The 13,895-nt window shown below is 64.3% G+C and overlaps 2 protein-coding genes across 7 annotated transcripts in view; both read left to right on the top strand.

The window, feature by feature from the left end:
- Positions 1-4,071, top strand: part of SYNJ1 (synaptojanin 1) — a 53,814-nt gene extending 49,743 nt beyond the window's left edge. For all 3 annotated transcript variants that reach the window (XM_045578382.1, XM_045578381.1, XM_045578383.1), the window contains one exon: positions 1,428-4,071. In XM_045578382.1, the coding sequence (XP_045434338.1) occupies positions 1,428-2,204 (777 nt within the window). In that variant the 3' untranslated portion in view covers positions 2,205-4,071. The remainder of the gene's footprint in view (positions 1-1,427) is intronic.
- The window catches only part of CFAP298 (cilia and flagella associated protein 298), a 27,245-nt gene continuing 16,702 nt past the window's right edge, over positions 3,353-13,895 (top strand). The window contains exons 1-9 of one of the 4 annotated variants that reach the window (XM_045578389.1): positions 3,353-3,359; positions 5,253-5,263; positions 6,016-6,160; positions 7,407-7,574; positions 7,800-7,867; positions 7,980-8,138; positions 8,718-8,849; positions 9,526-9,662; positions 11,872-11,965. In XM_045578389.1, the coding sequence (XP_045434345.1) occupies positions 6,022-6,160; positions 7,407-7,574; positions 7,800-7,867; positions 7,980-8,138; positions 8,718-8,849; positions 9,526-9,662; positions 11,872-11,950 (882 nt within the window). In that variant the 5' untranslated portion in view covers positions 3,353-3,359; positions 5,253-5,263; positions 6,016-6,021 and the 3' untranslated portion in view covers positions 11,951-11,965. Of the gene's footprint in view, positions 3,360-5,252; positions 5,264-5,964; positions 6,161-7,406; positions 7,575-7,799; positions 7,868-7,979; positions 8,139-8,717; positions 8,850-9,525; positions 9,663-10,439; positions 10,695-11,871; positions 11,966-13,895 lie in introns of those variants that run through there. The other 3 variants (XM_045578388.1, XM_045578390.1, XM_036429059.2) reach the window with 3 other exon arrangements.

The following is a 13,895-nucleotide window of genomic DNA, read 5'->3' as shown; positions in this document are numbered from 1 at the left end:
CCGGCTCCCTGTCCTGTTCTGTTCTGTTGCGTCAGCTCCATGTGCCACCCAGACGTTATTGACACATGGAGCTGACGAACTGCATGATGTCTCTGAAGGGATTTCCACGTATGAACCCGCTTACCTCTAGTTCTCAGAATATAGTCTGAGACATGCTCTCATTTTCTACAAATTTATTGTCATTGTTCGGAGAAAAACACACTTATTCATTCAAGTGTAAAGTATGCGGTAGACCAACTGGACAAGACGCTCATATACGTGAAGTAGCTGCTCACTGACCACCCCGTCCCTCCAGAGGCACGGCCGTCCCTGTCCGAGGCCCGAGGCCCTGCTCGGAGGCCCGGGGCGTGGAGGGGTCCCGCCCAGGGGAGCAGTGGCCCGTGAACGTTTAGCTGTTGGCTTAGCAGCTGCATTCATGGTGGTGGCGCTCCATCGTGTTACCTCGCACGCCCTGCGCTAGAATTCTCCTTCCCTCTGCGCCCAGAGGCTTGTTTTATGTTTAAATGAGGCATTGGCATCCGAGTTGTCCACCTTGTTTTCAACTTAAAACAGAGTGCCTGGCAGCTGCTGTGGCCGGGACCTGGCTTTGTTCCCTGGGAGACGGCCGAGCTCAGTCCGGCTGCGCTTCCCTCCCCGCTTCCTATGCACAGGCCGAGCCACCGTGGTGCACTGAAGCCGCGGACCTGACCCCCAGCCTGGGCGCAGACAGAGCACCATGCTGGGCACCACGCCGGGCACAGCTCACTGTGGTCACGGAGTTAACGAACCAAGTAGACGGGACCTTTATGAAGATAGGTGTCAGTCACCATTGCGGGATGGTTACCAAGCATACCAGCGCGCTCTGGACATAATTACAGAGGAGGCGGGTCAGTTAGCTGTCCCGTCACTCAGCTGCTTCTAGAGGACCCACAGGACGCCAAAAGCAGAGGAGGCACGCCCGCTCCCCGGGGAGGAAAGCGCCAGGCCTCGCTCAGGATGCAGTGCCTTGGCAGTTCGAGCTCATCCCTGCGTTTCCCTGGCACGTGAGCCGCACTGAACGTGGATGCAGGAGAATGAGTCCCGCGGCCATCGCAGGCGGGGGTGGAATCCCCCGGGCGGAGCATCGGCAGGTTCTCAGAGTGCCGAGTCCCTGCTGGGCCTGAGCACAGCTCGTCCTGACGGTTCCGGGGACCAGGTCAATACCTGCATCGACAAAACAGCTGTATTGAATAGATGGATTTACTTAGCTGGGAGTTTTTCAAGAGTAAGGTTTTAGCTGTTTTATCTCAATCCACCGGAGTAATAAGGACACTAAGCTGCTCTTTGTTCTCTAAGCCTCTATGCCTGCCCCTGACAAGAGCAGTTAGACAGAAAGCCAGCTCAGGCGGTGTGGGCAGTGAGCGTGTCCCTGCAGGTGTGTGTTCTGACTGCGTGCCGTTTCTCTCCAGGTGAACCCCAACGGCGTCCCCCCTGCCAGGCTGGACTCGCCCTCGAAGATCGACCCGTTTAAAGACCTGTCACTTAGTCTGCTTGCCCTGCCGCAGGCCCAGCCGCCCGTGCACCCCACCCCTGTCCTCACGGGGGTGGTCCCCCTGCCTCCTGCCACCCACAATAACATCAGCATTTCGAGTTCCGTGAGCTGCATGCCGGCGCTGCCTCCACTTCCCGCTCGGAGCAGATCCCAGGAGAACCCGGGATGCGCTCTGAACCCGTTCGCCCCGGCCTTCCCCAGCTCGGACCTCTTTGCCGACAGGACCAACCCGTTCAGAGGCCCGTCCAGGGACGCGGAGGCGGCCGTGCGGCCCGTGGAGCCCGTCCCCCACGCTCCCTTCCCTGCTCCCGGGCCTCAGGGCCAGAGCAGCGGCCCGCCCCCTCCCCAGCCCCACGGCTCCCAGGACAGCACTCACCTGCAGGCCCAGGCCACGGCGAGCCCCCACCCCCCGCGGGGGTGGGTGACCTTCGAGGAAGAGGACTTCGGTGTGAGAGCCAAGGCGAAGGCAGCTGGTCCGGACCCCCTGGGCCCTTGGCCAGGCCCGTCCTCGGGCCCGGGCGTGGCCTTCGGCGATGACGGGGGGACAGGGACAGGTGTCCCCCTCTGCGCGCTGCCCTCGCGGAGGCCGCCCCCGCCTCCCAGCTCTGCGCTCCCCGCCGGCCCTGCCCCTCCAGCCGACCCTTTCTCCGCGCTGGCCCCGGTGGCTCCCGCTCCAGACTTCACAGAAAGATAGCCACAGGCCACGCTCGGTGCTGGGCAGAGCGAGACCCGCATTGTTCTCCGTTACGTGCAATAGTCCCTGTTCCTGCACCGACGCCCAGAAATCCGTGTCCTGTGTACAGAGTGGGAGTGTGTGTACTGGAATAGGGAAACCTCCTCATTATCACTGCGTCCGGTGTGTTTCTGTGGGGGAACGAGCAGTAGCCACAAGTGCTCAGAACCACTCCGGAAAGGAGACCCACTCAGCCTCTTCCTGCCTCCCCAGAGCCTCAGGAGGCCCCACACCCCCGCGGCCTGGCTCTGCGCTCCCGAGCAGTCACCAAGAGCTGGCCGCGTGGCGCTGACACGGGATCGGAGAGGCATCGCTGTAAGGAAAGGGAGTGCACACGTGCACACGTGTGGTGTGAGCACTCACATTCTAACACGTCACCTAAACCAGACCAAATCTGTATCTAAAGGCGCTGCGATTCTCTCTCCAATATTTCATTATCAGAAGGGTGGCTGTTAGTGAAATTTGGACATTTAATTTTTCCCCCAAACTAGAATCATCCTCACTCCTGAAACAGCATTTTCTCTCCTTGCAGGAACTCGCTCTCACACACACACGCCCCTTGGTACTTTCTGTCCAGGTCCCTGTCCTGCAGACACTCCAGCCCTCTCTGAGGAGCGGGTGGCGTGTGTCTGCAAGGCACGTGCTGTGGGTTCAGTGAGAAATTCAGCGCCATGTCCCCTCTGTACACGGTGTGTGTTGCTCCCTCCATCTCCCACCCGCTGCTCTGCCTCTGGAGCTTCCTCAGCCGGGAGAGCAGCTGCGGGGTGAGCAGGGCGCTCTGCACTGCGTCTCCCCTGCAGGTGTCTCTCCCTGCGGAGGCTGCGGGCCCGCGGGGCGCCCGCCAGGCGGTGGATTCCCTCCTGCTCTGCTGGTCCGTGACCCCGCTTCATGAAGCACGTGGAATTTCAGAATGCAGTATTTTGATATCATTAAGTAATCCCAACCAGGAAATCCTTGGGCGGTGGTTTTGTTGTAAATTTAAGCTGAAGTCATCGGTACCCAGTAAGACTCACATTAATGCTCCTTTCTGTCAAGCGTTCTATTTGTCCACCTAAACCCCTGTCCTCACTGAACCTTGACTGTGTGCCCGGGGCATAGCAGGAAGCGGGGTCCGCGGTGCGAGTGGAAGAGCACAGAACTGCATTGCACTCGGCCACAGAAAGCAAATCCCTGGGGAAAGTGCTTTTCTGGCTGCTTAAACGTTACCAGCATACTCCATTTACAGACGGAATCCTCCGTCCTCAGCCAGTAACTCCTGTGAGTTTTGTTGTGCTTTTTGAGGTTCTAAGCATTTCAGCATCAGTGTATCGTAAACAGCAGTATTCCTCTAAGTGGGACGCTTCACACGTGAACTACCTTGTCCTAATGGTGGCTTTAGCTTCTATGTGACCCGTGTGTGGTGTTTGCTCTCTATTAGCCAAGCAATTCCTTACGGCGGCCGCTCTGAGTGCTCCTGGCGATCCCGCACACGCCTGAAGCACACCGAGCAGCAGCGGCCTCAGTCCGGACATATTCGGCAGGGTGCTGCAAGGGCACAGAGCTGTGGGAGCCAAAGGTATGCTGCGAGAACAGCCATTACTCTGTCTTACTGAAACCTTTACCAGTTCCATTAAAAACAGGCAGAAGTCAGACAGTGAGGAGCTCTGTGAATTCTTTGTTCTCCACAGCAGATTGCTGTTCATATGTAAGAGCTTTATTGCGTATGTGGCACACGATATTTATAATGTACTTTCTAGGAGTCTATATTACAGTCAGTGGTGTACATCCTGTACAGATCCTGTGAAATGTGCTGTCATGTGAAATAAACAGACCTTCTCTACCGTACCGACCACGCTGCTCAGAGGGAAGACTCTTTCTCAGCCGTCTTCCCTGACCTTTATTGGCATGTCAAGTTAGTAGCCTTTGGGGATTCACTCTTGTTGTCAAATCAGGCATTTAAATTCAAGATCTTCTTTTCATCCATTTTACTTCCCAATACTCTGAGAAGATACTGAGATTAGTGATCTTCATCCAGAAGCCGTGCAGTTACTCTGTAGTTTTAGGATAATCTGAGATCTATATGCAGCTATAAGAAATAAGAGATCCCAGGTACCCTGACCCATTTGTCCCTAGTGGATATGTTCAGCAAGACTAGTGAGTTCACATGGAGACAGAACATTTCATCTCTGCGAAGTCCTCCCTCACATGCCCTTTCCCACTCCCTCCCGTCCCATCACCCTTTCTTCCCCTTGTCTGAAACTTCTGGTAACCACTAGTCTATTCCCCATTTCTCTAATTTTAAATATATATATATTTATTTTACTGAGTTTTTACAGAGAGGAAGAGAGTGACAGAAAGCTGAAAACATCAATGAGAGAGAGATCGATCAGCTTCCTCCTGCACACCCCCTACTGGGGATGTGCCTGCAACCAAGGTACATGCCCTTGACCTGAATAGAACCGGGGACCCCTCAGTCCGCAGGCCGATGCTCTATCCACTGAGCCAAACCGGTTTTGGCCATTTCTGTAATTTTGCCACTTCAAGAATTTTATATAAATAGATCCTGGTCAGTGTGGCTCAGTGGTTGGGCACTGACCTATGAACCAGGTCACGGTCGAGGACTTGATCCCTGGTGTGCAGGGGGCAGCCGATCCATGATTCTCATCATCGATGTTTCCCTCTCCCTCTCCTCCTCTGAAATAAAAAGTTTTAAAAATAAAAAAAATAAAGGCGTGGATGCATATGGTATGGAACCTTTTGGAGATGGCTTTTCCAGTCAGCACAGCCCTCGGGAGATTCCTCCAGGGTGTGTGCACCAACAGGCACTTCCTTTTATTGCTATTAATAGAAGTGTTCAGGGGAGCTGGGCCTTCCCACCGGGAGCGGGCACCGTCTGCCGCCGGGCCTGGGCGGTCCTGAGCCCTCTCCCGGGCTCCGCCGCTGGGCTGCGGTCCGGCCAGCAGCCTTCCCGGCCCGGGCCCTCGGCGCTGCCGCCGCCGCCAGGTGCTGCCGGGCAGCCGGGGCTCGGAGCGGGCGGCGGGACTGCAGACACCACGTGCGGTCACAGCGCGGCCGCTCCGGGGAGGCCCGGCTGCTCCTCTAACGCGGGCGGCGGCCCCTCGGGAAGCCGGACGTGCGGTCGGGTGCGTCGGCGGCGGGCAGGCCCGGCCCGGCGCCCGGGACCGCCGGGGAGCCACCCACCGGGGAGGCGACCCCAGCTCGGCGCCGAGCTCCGGACCGGAAGCAGCGGGGCGTTCCCGGAAGTGGCGCTGCAGGAGGCGGAAGTGCAGCTGACCCCGGGGCACGAGGGTTCACACAAACCGCCACCGCCCGTCCGTCCTCCCGAGGGGACGTGCGAGCCGCGGCCTCCGCCGCTCCGTCTGTTGGGGGCGCTGCCCGGACAACAGCCACTTCCGGGGGCGGGGCGAGCCGCTGTTCGGTCGGCGGGTCCGTGCGGGTCTGGCCGCGGCTCCTGCCCGGGCCTGGGCCCCGGCTCCCCGGCTCCCCGGCTCCGCGCTCCCCGCGCACCCCGCGTCCCCACCCGGGTTGGACGTGAGCACCGCCCCCAGCCCCCAGGGCGCTGTGTTTCCTCGTTGCCCCTGGCAACAGGCACTTCCGGCGGCGCGTGGTTCGGCCGGGGCGCGGAGCGGGTTCCGGCGGTTGGCGGCGGGGCCGGGGCCGGGGCCGGGGGCCGGGGGCCGGGGGCCGGGGTCGGGGAGCCGGGGGCCGGGGCCGGGGCCGGGGGCCGGGGGCCGGGGGCCGGGGTCGGGGAGCCGGGGGCCGGGGCCGGGCCGGGGCCATGGTGCTGCTGCACGTGAAGCGCGGCGACGAGAGCCAGTTCCTGCTGCGGGCGCCGGCGGACGCCGAGCTGGGGGCGCTGACCGAGCGGGCGGCCCGCGTGCACAACGCGCGGCTCAAGGTGCAGCGCCTGTGCTCCGGTGGGTCCGCGGGGGCCGGGGCGGGGCCGGGGGTCTGGGCCGGGGCCGGGGCGGGGCTGCGGGGAGCCCCGGAGCCTCCGGGTGGAGAGGGAAGAGCACGGGGCCGGGGGCACCCAGAGGCGGGGCGGGCGCTGCCGTTTGCAGAGTGGCCGGTGCCGAGACCCCGAGCGGAGCGTTTTGCCGGCCCCCGCTCCCGCCCCGGCCCTTCCCTCCCCCATTCCTCACCCCCAGCCCCCGGGAGGCGCTGTCCGAGGCCCTGGCCCCGCTTGGCCGCTGTTCTCCATGGACCGGCCCGGCTCCTGGGGCGGGGCTTGTCCTCCGGAGGTGCTGTCACTATTCCTGAAGTCCTTCCCCAAACCAGTAGCTTACTCTCCAGCCGATGTCACTTCACCATCAGAGCGTTTGGGGGAAAGGGGGCTCGGCTTACGTTTATAAAATGGTCCGTGAGAACGTGGCGCTGCCCGCCGGCCTGTCCGCACTGAGGCCCCTCATGGCTCTCAGGTGGCCACTGCCCAGGCGTCCCCACGGCCCCGCCCGGCTGCCCCCTCCGGGGCTCAGATTGGGGATGTGAGGGGCGTCACGGCTGCTCCATGCAGTCACCACGTCCGGGGTCTCCACCGGGTACCGGCAGGCCCAGGGCCCGGACCGGCTGGTTAAGGGGGAGAGGGAGGAGAGGGAGGGAGGAAATACCGGCAGGTTACAGTGTAGGCAGGTTCGGGGTGGATGCACGTGGGATAGGAAACGTGAAGCATCATTGGGACAGCAAGCGGGACCAGAGACCCGGCTTCATCCTGTCTCCGCTCCCCAGGGTGCACTGCCTTCAGTCTCCCGCTGCCGGGTATCTTAAATCATCTGTGAAGTGTTTTTCCAAAGTCTCTGTGAAAGGCTGCAGGGGGCTGGGTGCCTAAGTCACCGGGTCGGTGGGCACAGACTCGGGGAGCAGAAGGCCGGTTCGGGGTGCAGTCTGGCAGAGTTCCAGTCTGTGCCTCCCGAGCCCGGGGCCAGCTCCGCACCCAGGCCACGCCCGGCCGCCGGCCACCGCGCCGCCTGGACGGCCAGCCCGGTCTCCGCCCTCCGCCGACCAGGCCGGAGGTCAGGTGCGGGAGGTCACATGGGGCCTGGCGGGGTCAGGTAGTGGGGCCGCCGGCAGACCCGTGGCCACGGCGCCGGTGTGGGTGTCGGTCTTGGTGTCGGCGCCGGTGTGGGTGCCGGTGCCCCTGTGACCGGCGCCCTCTCCTGTGCTCAGAGGTGGAGGACTTGGCGGAGCACGGCGTGTTCCTGCCGCCCAACATGCAGGGCCTGACGGACGAGCAGGTGGAGGAGCTGAAGCTCCGGGACGAGTGGGGGGAGAGGTGCGTGCCCAGCGGCGGCGCCGGGTTCAAGAAGGACGCCGTGGGACGCCGGAACGGCCGCGGTGAGCGCTCCCCGTGCGGGCTCCCCAGCCCTCACAGCGCCGTGGCCAGGACCGTCCGCTGAGCGGAGGGGAGACGGCCACGCGGCTGACGTGTGGCCTCCCAGCTCTGCTCTGCTCGGCGCCTCTGCGCGTGCGTGGGGCGCCCCCACCCCGTGCCCCGAGGCCGAGCCCCGAGGCCGCCGGCCGCTCCGGGAGGTGACGGCGCCCCCCTCCCTGTGTGTGCAGCTCCCAACGAGAAGATGAAGGAAGTCCTGAGGAAGACGGTAGAAGAAGCCAAGGCCGTCATCTCGAAGGTGCGCTGGTCCCTGCCCGGCCTCCCTCTTCCCGCTGCTCTGGCGCCCGGCCCTCCCTGTCCCGGAGCGGGCGGCCTGTGCCGGTGGCTGATGTCACCGCTGCCGCTTTCAGAAACAAGTGGACGCCGGGGTCTGCGTCACCATGGAGATGGTGCAGGACGCCCTGGACCAGCTGCGCGGGGCGGTGATGATCGTGTACCCCATGGGCCTGCCGCCCTACGACCCCATCCGGATGGAGTTTGAGAACAAGGAGGACTTGTCGGGCACCCAGGTGTGAGGCTCCGCCTGTGCGCTCCCCCCAGCGGCCCCGGCCTCACCCTCCTCCCCCGGCAGCTTCTGTCCAGAGGGAGTTCTGAGCTGGGGTGCGAGGGGGCCAGCATGGCCGGGGACATGGCTCACACCTGGGGGTGTAGGGGACCCTGTGCAGGGCACCGGCCGGGCTCCTGGCACAGGGGGGGGGGGGGGACCCCGTGCAGGGCACCGGCCGGGCTCCCGGCACAGGGGGGGGCCAGGGGGAGGGGACCCCATGCAGGGCACCGGCCGGGCTCCTGGCACAGGGGGGGGGGGGACCCCGTGCAGGGCACCGGCCAGGCTCCCAGCACAGGGGGGCCAGGGGGAGGGGACCCCGGCAGGGCACCGGCCGGGCTCCCGGCACAGGGGGGTGGGGAGGGGACCCCGTGCAGGGCACCGGCCGGGCTCCCGGCACGGGGGGGCCAGGGGGAGGGGACCCCGGCAGGGCACCGGCCAGGCTCCCGGCACAGGGGGGTGGGGAGGGGACCCCGTGCAGGGCACCGGCCGGGCTCCACCGCGGGGACCACAGGGGTCTGTGACCGGAGGGCCCTCACGGCAGGCGGCGCTGAGCGTGATTGCGGAGCCGGACGCGCAGCTGTGGTGGGCGGGCAAGGAGCTGCACAGGACCAAGCGGCTGTCGGACTACGTGGGCAAGAACGAGAAGACCAAGATCATCGTCAAGATCCAGCAGGTGAGCGCATGCCGCTTCCTGTGGCTCTGACCGACGCCCTCAGCAGGGGCGCGGCCTCGGCCCCTCTAGCCGGCCGCCTGGGCTCGGAGGAAACCTGCTCTAACCCACCGGGCCGCAGGGAGCACCGAGAGTGGGCAGCACCGGGCATTGGTCTTGATGGGGACCCGGCTGCCGTGCTGATTCCAACACTAAGATCCGGTCAGGCTCAGTGGATGGAGCTTTGGCCTGAGGACTGAAGGTCCCGGGTTCGATTCCGGTCAAGGGCACGTATGGGGGTTGCGGGCTCGATCCCATGTGGGCCGTGCAGGAGGCAGCCGTCATGGATGTTTCTCTCTATCCCTCTCCCTTCCTCCCTGAAACCAGTAAAGAATGTTTTTTAAAAGAACGAGGGCTACGGTAAGTGAGAATGTTTCTCAAAATGCTCAGCCGCCTGGAGCAGCCGGTCAGCCCGGTGCTGCCGTCTGGGAGGAGGTGACGCGCCCGTGGCTTCCGGCTGTGGTGGCCGAGGCCCCCCCCCCCGCAGGCTGACATGGACCAGCCCGGCCTGTCCACCACGAGGCCAGCGCGGCGGCCGAAGCCCAGGCCCCGGACTGGGGTCGGCCTGTTCGCCTCTGCGGTGACGTGGCCGCCCCCGGCGCCCCCGGCGCACGCCTAACCCCCGCCCTCCTCTCCCCAGCGGGGACAGGGCGCGCCCGCCCGGGAGCCGGTCATCAGCAGCGAGGAGCAGAAGCAGCTGATGCTGTTCTACCACCGCCGGCAGGAGGAGCTCAAGGTGCGGGGGCCGTGTCCGCGCACACACACGTGCACACACATGTGCACACACATGCACACACACCCGCTCCCCCAGGGTCAACAGTGCTGCAGGGGGCTTTCCAGAGCTTTGGCCTCTGCTGGGCTGTGGGTCCTGCCAGGCTCGCACACGCGCACACCACACACACACACACAACACACACACCTATACACGTATCACACACACACTACACATCACACACATACCTTACACACACACATCACACACACACAACACACACCTATACACATCACACACACACCACACACACACCTTACACACACATATCACACACACACACCACACACACACCTTACACACACATATCACACACACACAACACAACACACAACACACACCTATACACATCATACACACACCACACACACACACCTCACACACAACACACACACCTATACACGTATCACACACACTACACACCACACACACACCTTACACACACATATCACACACACAACACACACACCTATACACGTATCACACACACTACACACCACACACCACACACACACACACACACCTATACACATATCACACACACACTACACACACACCTTACACACACGTAACACACACACACCTACACACACATCTCTCTCACACACACACACGCACTCACGCACGCACCCCGCCCCGGTCAGTGGGGAGGCGTCCTGCGCGGGCGGTTACGGTCCGTCTCCGTCTCCGTGTCGCGTGTGTGTGTGTGTGTGTGTGTGTGTGTGTGTGAGAGAGAGAGAGAGAGAGAGAGAGAGACCGTCCTCGGGCACCTTTCCCCCCAGCGGCTGGAGGAGAGCGAGGACGACGCGTGCCTGAACTCCCCGTGGGCGGACGGCTCCGCGCTGAAGCGGCACTTCCAGGGCGTGAGGGACATCCGGTGGCGGCCGCGGTGAGGCCCGGCCGGGGCCCCTCCCCCCGCAGGCAGGCGGCGACCGCGGCGACCACGGCGACCACGGCGACCGGAGGGCCGCTCTCCCTGGGGAAGACGGTGGGGTTTTCGAGTTTGAGGTTTTGTGATAAAATGTATTAAAGGTCAGAGAACTTTCCTGGTCCTCGGAGAGAGCCTGTGGTTTGCGTCTGGGGCTCCTGTGGCCGATCCTGAGGGCCCACCCCCTGGTCCCACCCGCTGAAGCTCAGCGCCAGTGGCCACTAGAGGGCGCCGTCGCCTGCCCCTTTCCAAGGCCAAGTTCAGCCTCTGAGGGACTGGAGCTGCAGCTGGGTTCCCAGGGGGTCACCTCCTGGCCGAGGCCCCGCCAGACGGAGGGCAGTGGGCGCAGTGGGACCTGGAACCTCATGTTCCCGGGCAGCGTCCGCGCTCCCAGCTCGGCTCTGCTCCCTGCTCCCCTCCCCCCTCGCTGCTCCCCACCCCACCCCTCCCCCGTGTTCCAGCCGCTGGGTCTCCTGGGCCCTGGGCTCTGGCTCCGAACCCATCACCCTCCGGCTCCTGCTCCAGCTCCCGGGAGTCTGCCCTGAGGCCGGGCCCTGGCTCCTCGCCACCCAGTGCCGTGCAGACGCTCGTCCGTCTCGCTCTGTTCCACGTGGAGGCTGCCCCCGCTCAGGAGGCCCTGGGTGGGGGTGGGGGTGGGGGGTCAGGGTCAGGGTCAGTCCTCACCAAGGACATCCCGCTGGTGCTTCTTAGAGAGAAACATCGCTGTGAGAGGACATTCACGCCGCTTCCCCAGTGACCCGCTGAACTGGCCGAACAGACCAGCCTCAAGGCCCCCCTACCCCCCGAGGGGCCGATTCCGGCTCCGGGCCCCGGCTCAGCCACCGCTCGGAGCCGCACTGCAGGGGAAGAGGGGCACCTGGTGCTGTCGAGGAGGGTGGGGTGGCGCCCGCAGCCGCCGGGCGGCCAGGCGGAGGGGGTGGGCGCGGTGGCAGGCAGCCCCTCGCTCCCAGAGAGAGGGACTCGCTGTTGGCGGAGACCCCGGACCTGGGACAGCCGCCGGGCGGAGGAGGGTGGGGGGACTGCTCTCTCCGGTGCCCAGGAGGTTCCGGCTGACACCTCCCGCCCAGCACTCGGCAGCCCTGCCCGCCATGGCCCCGCGGGCACTGCTGGAACTTCCCAGAGAAAACAGGCCCGGGCGGCCAGCCCGTCCCTCTGCCACCCGCCAGCCCCGCTCACACCCACAGCGCCCCCTGCAGAGGGGCCGCCCTCACCCGGTCTCCTCACGCTGACACGCATGCGCACACATGCACATTCCCCCACCACAGCCACGCACACGTGTGCATGCAGAGGTGCACACAGACACGTGTGCTCCACTTGTCCCTCAGCAGCTGCCAAAGGCAGTGAAAGGAGTCCTTCCGGGCAGGGCAGGCCCATCAGTCCTCCCGGGGCCGGAATTGGAAGGCGCTGACGGATCCCTGCCACACACACACACACACACACACACCCCGTGTGAGAGGCAGCACCCCATGCAGGGCCACAGCCAGCGCACCCTCCCCCGGCGGAGGCACGGGGCGCGCTGGGACCCCACAGGCCGAGTGGCAGGCCCCCCCTGGAGCCCTGACGGCCTCCTCTCCTCCCGGCTCCAAGCACCGAAAAGGGAGCCTCCGGCTGGGCCGAGGGGCCGGGGGAGGGGGGGGCGGGACGGGGCGGGCTCTGATGGAAGGAGCATTCCCTCGGGGCTCCGCAGGTGAGCTTCAGGTGAGCTTCAGCCCGGTCTTTTAAAGAACGTTAGACGGGAGGAGGCGGAGGCCGAGGGCCGGCCGACACCGCGAGGCGGAGGGCGAGGCGGTGCCCCCCACCCCCCCGCAGCCCCCGCCCCCGCGTCGGCCTGAGTCCGTGTGGCCGTCGGCCTGGGCACCCCTCGGAGGCCCCGTGGTGTGATCAGTGCCCCCCAAACCCCGGTCCCCAGCCCACGGGACCGAGGTCCCTGCCAGGCGGCTTCTCGGGCATCACGGCGAGCCGCCCGCAGGCCAAGCGGGGGGTCCTGGTTCCCCCGGCTCCCCGGCTCCCCGGCCGCACCTGCCCCTCAGGACAGGAGGGGGCGCAGAGCGGCGTGGCCGGGACTCAGCTCAGCGGCTGCTTCCTGACCAGGAGCCCAGTGGGTGCCCCGAGAGTGTGAGCCGAGCAGGTGAGGCCGGGTCAGTGTGAGCACCAGTGCGTCCTGCCCGGTGCATGCTCGGCGGTGAGAGCGCTGCCTCCGAGGCCCAGGGGCGCCGGGCGCCGGGCGCCGGGCGGGCCGTGTGGGCGAGCTGTTCACGCCACACCCGCCGAGCTCCGCCTGTTGTACCGTGGTTTCCGTGGGATTCCGTGATCCCCAAGGCCAGCAGGGAGCCGAGAGCCTCCTCCATGCTGGCAGGGGCTCTGTCCCCCGCACGCCGACAGCATGGCGGAGTGTTTCCTACCGGTGGTGATGTCACCGCTTCGGCTGACCCCGATTGGTTGGGTGAGGACTAGGGTTCAGTTACAAAATGGAGGATAACTCCGCCCTGCCCCACAGTGGAGTCAGGAGTTTATCCCCGCCCCCTGCCTTCTCATCCCCCCTTGTCTGATGTGCATGAGTCAAATCATTGACTCAGCCTACTTCCTTTCAGCATAAACAACAAATCAGTTACCAAGACCCTTTACCACAGTTCCCATCAGCATTGTCCTCACTGAATCCAGTTCCCCTCCTGCAGGCATCAGTTCTCCTCCTGGCCTGCGTGGAGCCCAGCTGGAGATCTCACAGGTGAGGCCGCTAGCTGCCAGGATCCAGGCCATGCAGGAGCTGGGAGTCATGTAGTCAGGTCTGGGTGCCATTTCAACAGCCGTGGGTGTGCTCAGGATAACAGAGAAGCGTCCCTTTGAGTCCTTGGGCAGTGAACTTCTTTACCACCGAGTTCCCGGGCTACAGGGTCTGCGGTGGGCCCTGCACGGGGCTCAGGCTTGGCCACCCTGGCGAGGCTGATTTGCCCTTTTTATTTAGTAATCTGACTTTAAGAATTTGTCCACCTTAAGACACAACTCAGGACTTGTCCCCAGAGCAGCTGGAATCCTTTCCACATATCTGTCACGCGCACAAGCTGAGCGATGCGGGCCTCACGCGTGTGGCAGAATCCCCCGAGGCCCCCGCCCCCTGGCCGTCCGCCGCCTTCCCCTCAGCAGCTCAGGAAGGAAGCCCGGACTCAGAGCCAGGCCCCGCCCTGGTTGGCGAGTTCCCCGTGGATTCGAAGCAGGTCCTCCGGCCGCTCATTGTCGACCGAGTTCCTCTCGATGAACACAGGCCACCACCACCCGCCCACCTGCCCCTGCT

Source organism: Pipistrellus kuhlii, unplaced genomic scaffold (assembly GCF_014108245.1).
Source record: "Pipistrellus kuhlii isolate mPipKuh1 unplaced genomic scaffold, mPipKuh1.p scaffold_m20_p_99, whole genome shotgun sequence".
Lineage (NCBI taxonomy): Eukaryota > Metazoa > Chordata > Mammalia > Chiroptera > Vespertilionidae > Pipistrellus > Pipistrellus kuhlii.
Note: the sequence above shows the minus strand (reverse complement) of the source record. Positions and strands in the feature narration are given on the sequence as shown.